We start from the raw sequence: 14,296 nt of genomic DNA, 5'->3' as shown, positions 1-14,296 counted from the left end.
ATTTACCAGATGTTCCATCTAAGGAGGGGGGACCAAGTGATACGATTTTTCCAGACTAGTTCATGTTGCCTGAAATCCTGTTGCGGTACGGGAAAAGCTTACCATTCGTGTACAGATTATAGAAATGAAAATGCTTTGAACACAATTACAAAACTATTGTCATCGGAAAAAATTTACACAAGTGTCCCCCCCCCCCCCTCCAATTTTCGTTCCAAATTCAATATCGTATTGTTTCCATACACTCTAAAAACAATGGTCCAAATTTACCCAGATCCACGTCCCGTAGGGCTTGACCTATACCTGTGTCCGTATCAATCAGAATCTTTCTCAAAATGACCAAGAAAGTTGTCCAAAATAACAAGGAATCCGAGTTGGTATCCCTTTTTCCATTTTCCAGGCCAGCTTGACCCTGCCTGAAACGGATCTGGAACTAGAAATCAGGTTCAATTCTGACCCTGCAGAAATAGATTTATAATGTCTGCATTTTTGTCCAATTCGTAAAAAATCTAAAATCAAAACGCGTCTAGTTTTTTAGAACCAATTACTGGGTCACCCTTGGGTTAGTGGATAGATCCCATTTTCAGGGGAAAATACTTCTCTTTAAAAGACCTGCTTGAACGAAAATGTCAAGTCGTGCACTTTGCTGAATTCCACTTAAAATGTTTTCGATGAATAAGGAAATCTAGTCATATGATTACGAATAGGTTTCAATTGTGTAAAAAAACAATATTTTTGTATGCCCTTGTCCAGAGCTTTTCTGCGAGATTTGCGAAAAGCCCCGTTACGTAATCACTCTCAAAACGTCATAAGTAGATAAAGCCGCTTTGTTGCAGCGTGGATGTATAACAAAGCAAACTCCCACAAATGACGTCAGCGGCATTGTCCTTTGACGCCCGCTCTCAACGGCAGAAGTGTTTTTAGTTTTCCAAAAAACCTTTAGACAGGGGCCTGATTTTTTAGTCGATAATTACGAAAAGTTCAGAAGTGTACACATATCAAAATTACATTAAAATGGTAAACAAGTGCATTATAAACAAGTAAAAATACAATTTCTGTTGAAAACATTCCGCTCAGGTAGCTGTTTAAGCATTTCCACTTAAAGGCAGTGGACACTATTGGTAATTACTCACAATAGTTTTTAGCATAAAAACTTACTTGGTAACAAGTAATGGAGAGCTGTTGATATACAGCATTGTGGGAAACGGCTCCCTCTGAAGTAATTTTTCACGAATTTGGCTTCGAGACCTCAGAATTAGATTTTGAGGCCTCGAAATCAAGCATCTGAAAGCACACAACTTCGTGTGAGAAGGGTGTTTTTTATTTCATCCATATCTCGCATTTTTGACGACCAATTGAGCGCAAATATTTACAGGTTTGTTATTGTATGCGTATGTTAAGACTGGTCTTTGACAATTACCAATAGTGTCAAGTGTCTTTAACAATTTGTAACACACCATTGTTTTGGGGGGGGGGTGGGCAAGGGTGCAATGATGAAGTGAATTTATCTCTCATTTTGCTCTCATTCTAGCCTTCTAGCTAAAGCTGTCTTGATGACAATCTGTATGATATGAAAGTTCTGTAGTTCTTCTCGCCTGAGACTTGTTGGTGATTTAGACGTCATTCACTTGGACGGTTAGTCTTCCGCACAGCATCAGTTCCCCATATTCATTATGAAGAGTGGCATTTCCGTGAAACACGGACTTCTGTATTAAACGAACAATATCAAATTAGAATTTAGGATTTGAAACTTTGCATGGTGGAAATACGATATGGAAAGGTTTGCGGTAACACCATGTAATGACTATCTCTAAATGAGTTGGGGTGGTTCTGAAAAGAAGCGTTGGTTTCAACTCGACGTTTTGATTAGTAAATTCCAAAGTGTAGATTATGTCTGGTTATTCATTGTGTGGCTGCCTAAAACACGTTTTCCTGGTCTATTGGGGAATGGCTTTGCAGTCTTCGTCACATTTAAACTGTTGAAAAACAAATCCCAACCGTTTCGACTAAACTGAACTCGTGTGAGCGACTTTATTAAGGTGTCATATTTGGTTATATAAGTTATTTGAAGTTCAAGGATTTTCTATAACAGATTTTCCGTGGTCACATTAAACAAGGTTGTTGAAAATGCTACATCACGTAATCGCATGGAGCTTTCAAAATGCGTATACTTTCATTCGCTAAGTTTTGTAAAAAGACCAAACTATACATGTAGCCAAATCCGACGTGTTGCGGATTGTCAAGGGAATCTGAAAGGACCAACACGTTGTTATACTCCCTTGTGGCTGTGTTCTGCTCATTAGTTAACTTTGCAGGCCTAACATTCAGTTTTAATGTAGAATGGGGTGGTATGGTTCAAAAATTTACCCACAGCCAAACCGACATACTTGTTCAATACCCTGTTGTTGCATCTATACTTAAATAAGAAAGCTAAAATATGCAGATTGACACATTTTGACAAACACAAGTTACAATGTTTACCGTGAAAAGAGAAGCAAAACTTTCATCTAGGGCAAGCCGACTTCGAAGTGTTCTGATCTCTGTATGAGTAGACAAAAATTAACAAAAGATTTCCTGTCCAGCAATTGAAATAGTCAAATTGTCAATTGTTAATATCAAAGCAGCTTTTAGCGTTGTTAAAGCCATTGGACACTTTCGGTAAACAGTATTGTCCAAAGGCCCACACTTCGTGTATCACAACTTGTATATAACATAACAAACCTGTGAAAATTTAGGCTCAATCGGTCATTGAAGTCAGGAGAAAATAACGGGAAAACCCATCCTTGTTTCCGCACGTTTCGCCGTGTAATGACTGTACTGTTTAAAATAAATCCGTAATTCTCGACAACGAGAATTGATAATTGTTTTAATGTTTTCTCAAAAAGTAAGAGCATTTCATGGGATAATATTTCAAGAGAAGTCTTTCACCATTACCTTCTGTAAACCCTGTAAGTTATTTGTAAATCTGTGATTTGTTTCTTTTTTTTGTTCCGAAAGTGTATAATGACACTATTGGTAATTACTCAAAATAATTATTAGCATAAAACCTTTCTTGGTGACGAGTAATGGGGAGAGGTTGATGGTATAAAACATTGTGAGAAACGGCTCCCTCTGAAGTGACGTAGTTTTCGAGAAAGAAGTAATTTTCCACCAATTTAATATCGAGACCTCAGATTTAGAACTTGAGGTCTCGAAATCAACCATCTAAACGCACACAACTTTGTGTGACAAGGGTGTTTTCTTCTTTCATTATTACCTCGCAAGTTTGATGACCGATTGAGCTCAAATTTTCACAGATTATTTATGTTATGCATATGTTCATACACCAATGTTCATGTTCATACACCAACTGTGAAGGCTAGTCTTTGGCAATTACTAATAGTGTCCACTGCCTTTAAAGCGATATGCGAATTGGCTAACTATTTCATATCATCACAGGAAAACGAGCTAAGTTGAAGAACGGAAGATTCACCGCCCAGTTTGTCTGCTGCCTTGGCGTCTATTAAAAACTGTGCACATGTAATTTACTCACCTCCCTTTTTCATATAACATCCTTTAGGGTCTATAGTAGTCGTTCCATCTTCGCAGTAGATAGATTTGAGATGGTATGGCCATATGTCAAGATGGGCTTCTATGGTTCCCATCAACATGCTATGAGCTGTATCAAAATCACCATAGGAAAACGAGAATCAACACAATAAAGATCATTACTCTATAATGTAAACAAAAGAACAATGAGGATATAGTCATAACAAAAACACAATGTTATTCGCTACTAAATTATTATTGGGCCATGTGGCACAGCATTCCTGATCTGAGGTTAAGTTTCAGGTTATTCTTGTTAGTTTTATTGAGGTTAATGTTAACCTTCTGAAGTGTAGAGGTGTTTTTTTAAATCATTTCCTTGTTCTTTTAGCCGATTTCGGTAGGATTTAGGTTATTATAGTCCACGGAAGTAAACTCTAACATAAACTTAAAAATTGTATTAAGTTAACGACCACAAGCAAAAATTGACTTGACTAGATTAATGCTAAATAATTTGAGGCTTCTTTACGTATCTTGATTGTTCTTTCTATACTTGGTAATTTGAATCGTTTATATGGTTGTTTACATTTTGTAACACAAAGGCCTCAGGGCTGCTGTAATTCGAACGTTTCTACATTAAACCATGTATTTGTATGTACATACTTTCAAATATACATCGGCATTCAACAGAAATCCATCTGTTCGATCTCAAAATCTCTCTTTGCTTACATGGATCACTCTAAAACTATCTTTCAATTATGTTGTTATAGTCCTGACGATGACTAGAGCAAGCTAGTCGAAACGTTGAGACAAATTCAGAACTGACTCCGCGGCAGTACAGTTAGTTACGATCGTCTAAGCTAAAGTAGTAGTGCAGTCTATTTTCTATACCATCCGCCCCGGTAATAGTTTAAAAGCAGGACAGTTCTTTTCAGAACTGAGAAGTCTCCCGAGCCTCCGATTATCTACTCCGCGGCAGTAGATTAAAGCAAGACAGTTCTCTAAGAACAACTCTACCTGGCAAGTAGATACACACATGGTGTTACCGCAAACAAAATGTATATTGATACCTCACCATGCAATGACTCAAATCCTATATAATTCTATTGTTACATGTTCATGTAATCACAGTAGCCCTACACTAGATCCTCAACAAAATCCATCGCCCACTCCATGGGACATTGTCTGAGAGTAATCTTTACCCAGGTGCCATTATGGAATCATGATATAAGGCGTTCAACCCATATTTCATTATTACGTTTTCGTTATTGACTTGTTTATTTTCTGCTCGTCTGTATCCGTGTTTTTGTTTCCTGTCCTTCCCGTTTCTGTTTGTGTCACTATCCTGTTCTTAACTTAAGGCTTCCTTGTTATACCGCCCTCTTGTGTTGGTCACTAGGCTGTTGCCAAGTCAGCAGCCGTAATTGAAGTTTGCTTTTAAACTGAAAGCTTTGAACATGACTGATGAAACAACTAATAAGTGTGTTTATCTCCTTTCTTAACGAACACCCAGACGAAGCATGCTTATCTGGGTTTGCCTAGAATTATGTCCTAAGTTATTTACAGTTATTTCTTGGTTGTTAGTTTGTATCAAAGATAATATAGCGCCGCAAGGCGCAATATGCGGAACTCGGGCTGGAATGTGAAATCCCACTGGACGCCATTTCGGCAAGTAACTATTTTGATACAACAATAGACCTGTGCAGATCAGTGCAGACAAAACTTATCTTATGTCACAGGTTTTCAATGACTAATTTTGTTGTGTCTGTTTTTCTTTGTGTTGTGTTTTGTTTTTGTTTTGTTTTTGGTTTACTGCGCCTTGAACACCCAGCAGTGTGGATATGTGCGCATTACAAGTCTTATTATTATTATTATTATTATTATTATTATTAATGACCATTCCTATCAATGGGAAACAAAACAGTCACTTGCTGAAATGGCGCCCATGCGTATTTCACGTTCCAACAATAGATAAAGCTTCAGTTCCGCATCTTGCGCCTTGCGGCGCTCTATAGTCTTTGGTTTGTATGCCTCTACACGTAAGAGGCCCTTTTGTAAAACAGTGAATTGAAATAAAATTGAATTGAATTGAGTTTTTGTTTAAATAATACAAAATTATATATTATTAAGAACAAGCTGATGGTGTTTTGGTACACTGCTTCGATTATTCGTTTCAAGTCGTGATTGAATTTATGCGAATTTGATATTGATTTCATAGATTGAGTTCAACACTGAGTTTGAATAGAATCCGGATTGAATCATTAAACTGCTTCAACAGTGTGTGGCTTCGTTTTTGTTTTGTTGTTTTTGTTGTTTTTGGGTGTTGATTTACAGCTAGCTGGTTGTTAAGCCTACATCATGCTTTTCAGCTTGGAGGTGTAATCAAATTGAAGCAGATTCAATCTTCAAGCAGATGTGATCTCTATTACCGACTATTATAGTAGGCCTAATAACTAAGTAAGTTTGGCTATGCATTTATTGATTAGGAAATAACTAGGTACTTGCCTGCTTTCATGGTAAGAGAACCATTGGCCATCAAACCACTAATAAGCAACACTGGGTCTGGTTCAAACCACACTTCGAAATCTGGGCCTAAAAGGGAGAAAAGCCACGTGAATATAGAGTTTGCCATAATTGTGTTATTTCTTTTAAAAAAAAGTGCCCTGCATGCCAAATGACCCACCGAATAATGAGAATACAAAAGTAAAGAGCATTATGTGTGGGCAAAGCTGGCGGTTGTGTTGTTATGATAGTAATTGCGATTTGTGACAAAAGGCTACAATCCAAATAATGTGAAAGGGTACAAGACTGCTTATATGTTTCCCTTTGCATTGTTATGCTAGCCCCGAAAAAGCAATGTGATCATACACAAAAAATTCTGAAAATGAAGCCATTTCAGAAGATTTCTTTAGCTCCCCCCCACCCCAAAAGCAACAACAACAGCACAGTACCCAGAAAACACTAGGAGATGGGTTGAGAGGGTCGCCCATGAGCCTTGTTGAGGTATGGCAGCCACTTTACGAGTACCCTTATTGGTTTGGGAGGATACAAAGATACATTTTACCCAAACCCAATCTGAATAATTGTTTAAGTCCGCCATACCTAAAACGGGCTATAATTGTTGGCTCCACTTGGTGTACCTCAACATATGCATGAAATAACAAACCTGTGAAAATATGAGCTCAATTTTGGTCGTTGAAGTTGCGAGAGAAAAATGGAAAAAACACCCTTATCATACATTATGCTTGATTTCGAGACCTCAAAATCTGATATTGAGGTCTCTAAATCAATTCTTGGAAAATTATTGCTTTCTCGAAAAACTACGTTACTTCAGGGGGAGCCATTTCTCACAACGTTTTATACTATCAACAGCTCTCCATTACTACGTTACTTCAGGGGGAGCCATTTCTCACAACGTTTTATACTATCAACAGCTCTCCATTACTCGTTATAACCAAGTAAGTTTGTTTTAATGCTAACAATTATTTTGAGTAATTACTAACAGTGCTTTTAAACTAACTTAGATTATCTAGTTAGCAGATACAACCGTATTCGGCAATAAAACTACGACCAGCATTGCGAAAATCAATGAAGGACCTCAACATGATTTGCACAAAAGGTACAATCAAATTATGTTATAAACAAAATAAACCAACATCCTATTCAATGTACTTATGAACTCACCACAGTTTGTAATTTTGGGTATCAACTGTTTTGTAGCATGAGAACCATTTGGTACCACGTACAGAGCGGCAAAGCAGAAAAACAAAAATGTCGATCCTTTCCCCATCTTGAACTATCGCGAAGTATTAAACTTCTCATCGACGTGTGTGTGTGGTATTATTAGTATTGCCAACATAGTTTATGTTGCTGAGCTTGAGTAAACACCTTTTGTTGCTTCATTCAATGTCAAACTCTCTCAATGGGACTTTCCACACTAATATTGCACAACATAATAATAAGCAACCACATTTAGGGAATTTGTTTTCATTATTCCCTGTGTGCATCATGCATTGTCTGCCGAACGATACGTGGTTTCACTATCGTACGCTTGATAAACATAAAGCCCATAATCATTTGCTCTCTTGTCAACTTTAGGAAGTTACATTACCAATTAATTTACGAGTACTTTAACGATAGCAATACGTGTTGTTCTATATGTGAATAGTTTGTCTTACATACACGAATATTTTCTTATACTTACGCAAGCGATTAGATTAGATTAAACTAGATTAAATTAATTTTAATTAAATTATATTTATTTATTCATCATGAAAACATGAAAAGTGTTTTCCCATTTATAAAACACACTTGTTAAAGCATGGATACGTTTGGTAAATTGATTTTTCCCAACATACATAAAAAGACAAGCCTGTGAAAATTTGGGTTCAATTGGTCATCGAAGTTGTAAAAGAACAATTAAAGAAATTGTGAGCTATCAAATGCCTTATAAAATGCTTCAGGCCTGAAGTCATTTCTTATATAATAGTTGAGTGATAATATATACCTCCTACTCAAAAACTACGTTTACTTCAAATGTTTTTTTCTAAAACATGACGCCATCCCAACAATTTTTCCAGCTAGTTGGGAAGTCGAAAAGGGTACCTTAAAGACACTGGACACTATTAGTAATTGCCAAAGACCAGTCTTCTCACTTAGTGTATCTCAACATATGCATAAAATAACAAACCTGTGAAAATTTGAGCTCAATCGGTCGTAACGAGTAATGGAGAGCTTTTGATATACAGCATTGTGGGAAACGGCTCCCTCTGAAGTAATTTTTCACGAATTTGGCTTCGAGACCTCAGAATTAGATTTTGAGGCCTCGAAATCAAGCAACTGAAAGCACACAACTTCGTGTGAGAAGGGTGTTGTTTATTTCATTCATATCTCGCATTTTTGACGACCAATTGAGCGCAAATATTTACAGGTTTGTTATTGTATGCGTATTGTTAAGATACACCAAGTGGTAAGACTGGTCTTTGACAATTACCAATAGTGTCAAGTGTCTTTAACAATTTGTAACACACCAGCTTTGGGGGGGGGGGTGGGCAAGGGTGCAATGATGAAGTGAATTTATCTCTCATTTTGCTCTCATTCTAGCCTTCTAGCTAAAGCTGTCTTGATGACAATCTGTATGATATGAAAGTTCTGTAGTTCTTCTCGCCTGAGACTTGTTGGTGATTTAGACGTCATTCACTTGGACGGTTAGTCTTACGCACAGCATCAGTTCCCCATATTCATTATGAACAGTGACATTTCCGTGACACACGGACTTCTGTATTAAACGAACAATATCAAATTAGAATTTAGGATTTGAAACTTTGCATGGTGGAAATACGATATGGAAAGGTTTGCGGAAACATCATGTAATGACTATCTCTAAATGAGTTGGGATGGTTCTGAAAAGAAGCGTTGGTTTCAACTTGACATTTTGATCAGTAAATTCCAAAGTGTAGATTATGTCTGGTTATTCATTGTGTGGCTGCCTAAAACACGTTTTCCTGGTCTGTTGGGAATGGCTTTGCAAACTGAACTCGTGTGAGCGACTTCATTAATAAAGGTGTCATATTTGGTTATATAAGTTATTTGAAGTTCAAGGATTTTCTATAACAGATTTTCCGTGGTCACATTAAACAAGCTTTCAAAATGCGTATACTTTCATTCGCTAAGTTTTGTAAAAAGACCAAACTATACATGTAGGCCAAATCCGACGTGTTGCGGATTGTCAAGGGAATCTGAAAGGACCAACAAGTTGTTATACTCCCTTGTGGCTGTTTTCTGCTCATTAGTTAACTTTGCAGGCCTAACATTCAGTTTTAATGTAGAATGGGGTGCATGGTTCAAAAATTTACCCACAGCCAAACCGACATATCCCCTTGTTCAATACCCTGTTGTTGCATCTATACTTAAGTAAGAAAGCTATATGCAGATTGACACATTTTGACAAACACAAGTTACAATGTTTACCGTGAAAAGAGAAGCAAAACTTCCATCTAGGGCAGTCCAAAATCCAAGTGTTCTGATCTCTGTATGAGTAGAATAAAATGAACAAAATATTTCCTGTCCAGCAATTGAAATAGTCAAATTGTCAATTGTTATTTGTAAATCTGTAATTTTTTATTTTTTTTTCTGTTCCGAAAGTGTATAATGACACTTTTGGTAATTACTCAAAATAATTATTAGCATAAAACCTTTCTTGGTGACGAATAATGGGGAGAGGTTGATGGTATAAATCATTGTGAGAAACGGCTCCATCTGAAGTGACGTAGTTTTCGAGAAAGAAGTAATTTTCCACCAATTTGATATCGAGACCTCAGATTTAGAACTTGAGGTCTCGAAATCAACCATCTAAACGCACACAACTTTGTGTGACAAGGGTGTTTTCTTCTTTCATTATTACCTCGCAAGTTTAATGACCGATTGAGCTCAAATTTTCACAGGTTAGTCATTTTATGCATATGTTCAGATACACCAACTGTGAAGGCTAGTCTTTGGCAATTACCAATAGTGTCCACTGCCTTTAAAGCAATATGCGAATTGGCTAACTATTTCATATCATCACAGGAAAACGAGCTAAATTGAAGAACGGAAGATTCACCGCCCAGTTTGTCTGCTGCCTTGGGGTCTATTAAAAACTGTGCACATGTAATTTACTCACCTCCCTTTTTCATATAACATCCTTTAGGGTCTACAGTAGTCGTTCCATCTTCGCAGTAGATAGATTTGAGATGGTATGGCCATATGTCAAGATGGGCTTCTATGGTTCCCATCAACATGCTATGAGCTGTATCAAAATAACCATAGGAAAACGAGAATCAACACAATAAAGATCATTACTCTATAATGTAAACAAAAGAACAATGAGGATATAGTCATAACAAAAACATAATGTTATTCGCTACTAAATTATTATTGGGCCATGTGGCACAGCATTCCTGATCTGAGGTTAAGTTTCAAGTTATTCTTGTTAGTTGTATTGAGGTTAATGTTAACCTTCTGGAGTGTTCTTTTAGCCGATTTCGGTAGGATTTAGGTTATTATAGTCCACGGAAGTAAACTCTAACATCAACTTAAAAATTGTATTAAGTTAACGACCACAAGGAAAAATTTACTTGACTAGATTAATGCTAAATAATTTGAGGCTTCTTTACGTATCTTGATTGTTCTTTCTATACTTGGTAATTTGAATCGTTTATATGGTTGTTTACATTTTGTAACACAAAGGCCTCAGGGCTGCTGTAATTCGAATGTTTATTCATTAAACCATGTATTTGTATGTACATACTTTCAAACATACATCGGCATTCAACAGAAATCCATCTGTTCGATCTCAAAATCTCTCTTTGCTTACATGGATCACTCTCAAACTTTCTTTCAATTATGTTGTTATAGTCCTGACGATGACTAGAGCAAGCTAGTCGCAACGTTGAGACCAATTCAGAACTGACTCCGCGGCAGTACAGTTAGTTACGACCCTCTAAGCTAAAGTAGTAGTGCAGTCTATTTTCTATACCATCCGCCCCGGTAATAGTTTAAAAGCAGGACAGTTCTTTTCAGAACTGAGAAGTCTCCCGAACCTCCGATTATCTACTCTGCGGCAGTAGATTAAAGCAAGACAGTTCTCTAAGAACAACTCTACCTGGCAAGTAGATACACACATGGTGTTACCGCAAACAAAATGTATATTGATACCTCACCATGCAATGACTCAAATCCTATATAATTCTATTGTTACATGTTCATGTAATCACAGTAGCCCTACACTAGCTCCTCAACAAAATCCATCGCCCACTCCATGGGACATTGTCTGAGAGTAATCTTTACCCAGGTGCCATTATGGAATCATGATATAAGGCGTTCAACCCATATTTCATTATTACGTTTTCGTTATTAACTTGTTTATTTTCTGCTCGTCTGTATTGTTTTTGTTTCCTGTCCTTCCCGTTTCTGTTTGTGTCACTCTCCTGTTCTTAACTTAAGGCTTCCTTGTTATACCGCCCTCTTGTGTTGGTCACTAGGCTATTGCCAAGTCAGCAGCCGTAATTGAAGTTTGCTTTTAAACTGAAAGCTTTTAACATGACCGATGAAACAACTAATAAGTGTGTTTATCTCCTTTCTTAACGAACACCCAGGCGAAGCATGCTTATCTGGGTTTGCCTAGAATTATGTCCTAAGTTATTTACAGTTATTTATTGGTTGTTAGTTTGTATCAAAGATAATATAGCGCCGCAAGGCGCAATATGCGGAACTCGGGCTGGAATGTGAAATCCCACTGGACGCCATTTCGGCTAGTAACTATTTTGATACAACAATAGACCTGTGCAGATCAGTGCACACAATGACCATTCCTATCAATGGGAAACAAAACAGTCACTTACTGAAATGGCGCCCATGCGTATTTCACGTTCCAACAATAGATAAAGCTTCAGTTCCGCATCTTGCGCCTTGCGGCGCTCTATAATCTTTGGTTTGTATGCCTCTACACGTGAGAGGCCCTTTTGTAAACCAGTGAATTGAAATAAAATTGAATTCAATTGAGTTTTTGTTTAAATAATACAAAATTATATATTATTAAGAACAAGTTGATGGTGTTTTGGTACACTGCTTCGATTATTCGTTTCAAGTCGTGATTGAATTAAATGCGAATTTGATATTGATTTCATAGATTGAGTTCAACACTGAGTTGGAATAGAATCCGGATTGAATCATTGAACTGCTTCAACAGTGTGTGGCTTCGTTTTTGTTTTGTTGTTTTTGTAGTTTTTGGGTGTTGATTTACAGCTAGCTGGTTGTTAAGCCTACACCATGCTTTTCAGCTTGGAGGTGTAATCAAATTGAAGCAGATTCAATCTTCAAGCAGATGTGATCTCTATTACCGACTATAATAGTAGGCCTAATAACTAAGTGAGTTTGGATATGCATTTATTGATTAGGAAATAACTAGGAACTTGCCTGCTTTCATGGTAAGAGAACCATTGACCATCAAACCACTAATAAGCAACACTGGGTCTGGTTCAAACCACACTTTGATATCTGGGCCTAAAAGGGAGAAAAGTCACGTGAGTATAGAGTGTGTTCGCCATAATTGTGTTCTTTCTTTTAAAAAAAAAGTGCCCTGCATGCCAAATGACCCACCGAATAATGAGAATACAAAAGTAAAGAGCATTATGTGTGGGCAAAGCTGGCGGTTGTGTTGTTATGATAGTAATTGCGATTTGTGACAAAAGGCTACAATCCAAATCATGTGAAAGGGTACAAGACTGCTTATATGTTTCCCTTTGCAGTATTATGCTAGCCCCGAAACAGCAATGTGATCATACACAAAAAAGTTCTGAAAATGAAGCCATTTCAGAAGATTTCTTTAGCTCCCCCCCCACCCCAAAAGCACCAACAACAGCACAGTACCCAGAAAACACTAGGAGATGGGTTGAGAGGGTCGCCCATGAGCCTTGTTGAGGTATGGCAGCCACTTTACGAGTACCCTTATTGGTTTGGGAGGATACAAAGATACATTTTACCCAAACCCAATCTGAATAATTGTTTAAGTCCGCCATACCTAAAACGGGCTATAATTGTTGGCTCCTCGTTAAAGACACTGGTCTGGTAATTTTCAAAGACCAGTCTCCACTTGGTGTACCTCAACATATGCATGAAATAACAAACCTGTGGAAATATGAGCTCAATTTTGGTCGTTGAAGTTGCGAGAGAAAAATGGAAAAAACACCCTTATCACACATTATGCTTGATTTCGAGACCTCAAAATCTGATATTGAGGTCTCTAAATCAATTCTTGGACAATTATTGCTTTCTCGAAAAACTACGTTACTTCAGGGGGAGCCATTTCTCACAACGTTTTATACTATCAACAGCTCTCCATTACTCGTTACCAAGTAAGTTTGTTTTAATGCTAACAATTATTTTGAGTAATTACTAACAGTGCTTTTAAACTAATTTAGATTATCTAGTTAGCAGATACAACCGTATTCGGCAATAAAACTACGACCAGCATTGCGAAAATCAATGAAGGACCTCAACATGATTTGCACAAAAGGTACAATCAAATTATGTTATAAACAAAATAAACCAACATCCTATTCAATGTACTTATGAACTCACCACAGTATGTAATTTTGGGTATCAACTGTTTTGTAGCATGAGAACCATTTGGTACCACGTACAGAGCGGCAAAGCAGAGAAACAAAAATGTCGATCCTTTCCCCATCTTGAACTATCGCGAAGTATTAAACTTCTCGTCGACGTGTGTGTGTGGTATTATTAGTATTGCCAACATAGTTTATGTTGCTGAGCTTGAGTAAACACCTTTTGTTGCTTCATTCAATGTCAAACTCTCTCAAAGGGACTTTCCACACTAATATTGCACAACATAATAATAAGCAACCACATTTAGGGAATTTTTTTTCATTATTCCCTGTGTGCATCATGCATTGTCTGCCGAACGATGCGTGGTTTCACTATCGTACGCTTGATAAACATAAAGCCCATAATCATTTGCTCTCTTGTCAACTTTAGGAAGTTACATTACCAATTAATTTACGAGTACTTTAACGATAGCAATACGTGTTGTTCTATATGTGAATAGTTTGTCTTACATACACGAATATTTCTTATACTTCGCAAGCGATTAGATTAGATTAAACTAGATTAAATTAATTTTAATTAAATTATATTTATTTATTCATCATGAAAACATGAAAAGTGTTTTCCCATTTATAAAACACACTTGTTGAAGCATGGATACGTTTGGTAAATT

General features: G+C 37.1%; 2 protein-coding genes across 3 annotated transcripts; both read right to left on the bottom strand.

Annotated features, from left to right (window-relative positions):
- Positions 1-1,441: 1,441 nt before the first annotated feature.
- LOC117296139 lies at positions 1,442-6,722 on the bottom strand. The gene is made up of 4 exons (XM_033779016.1): positions 6,028-6,722; positions 3,530-3,655; positions 2,479-2,537; positions 1,442-1,703 (listed from the first exon to the last, which is right to left on the bottom strand). Exons 1-4 carry the CDS (start codon positions 6,152-6,154, stop codon positions 1,611-1,613), a joined length of 405 nt encoding a protein of 134 aa, XP_033634907.1. The 5' UTR covers positions 6,155-6,722; the 3' UTR covers positions 1,442-1,610.
- Positions 6,723-8,505: 1,783 nt separating this feature from the next.
- On the bottom strand, positions 8,506-14,143 carry LOC117295284. 2 transcript variants are annotated; one of them, XM_033777840.1, is made up of 5 exons: positions 13,642-13,910; positions 12,478-12,564; positions 10,184-10,309; positions 9,493-9,551; positions 8,506-8,800 (listed from the first exon to the last, which is right to left on the bottom strand). In XM_033777840.1, exons 1-5 carry the CDS (start codon positions 13,745-13,747, stop codon positions 8,708-8,710), a joined length of 471 nt encoding a protein of 156 aa, XP_033633731.1. In that variant the 5' UTR covers positions 13,748-13,910; the 3' UTR covers positions 8,506-8,707. The 2 variants fall into 2 exon arrangements, with proteins under 2 accessions (XP_033633731.1, XP_033633732.1); XM_033777841.1 differs by lacking the exon at positions 12,478-12,564 and having other exon boundaries at positions 13,642-14,143.
- Positions 14,144-14,296: the final 153 nt, after the last annotated feature.

This window comes from Asterias rubens, chromosome 10, assembly GCF_902459465.1.
Source record: "Asterias rubens chromosome 10, eAstRub1.3, whole genome shotgun sequence".
Lineage (NCBI taxonomy): Eukaryota > Metazoa > Echinodermata > Asteroidea > Forcipulatida > Asteriidae > Asterias > Asterias rubens.
Note: the sequence above shows the minus strand (reverse complement) of the source record. Positions and strands in the feature narration are given on the sequence as shown.

Coding starts and splice junctions, on each gene's coding strand:
- LOC117296139 (XM_033779016.1), bottom strand. CDS start 6,154: ATGGCAAACTCTATATTCACGTGGCTTTTCTCCCTTTTAGGCCCAGAT. Junction 2,538..3,529: donor ATGTTATATGAAAAAGGGAG/GTGAGTAAATTA, acceptor CTACTCATACAG/AGATCAGAACACTTCGAAGT. Junction 1,704..2,478: donor GTTTTGCTTCTCTTTTCACG/GTAAACATTGTA, acceptor CGTTTAATACAG/AAGTCCGTGTTTCACGGAAA.
- LOC117295284 (XM_033777840.1), bottom strand. CDS start 13,747: ATGGGGAAAGGATCGACATTTTTGTTTCTCTGCTTTGCCGCTCTGTAC. Junction 10,310..12,477: donor TTCTCTTACCATGAAAGCAG/GCAAGTTCCTAG, acceptor ATTTTGATACAG/CTCATAGCATGTTGATGGGA. Junction 9,552..10,183: donor ATGTTATATGAAAAAGGGAG/GTGAGTAAATTA, acceptor CTACTCATACAG/AGATCAGAACACTTGGATTT.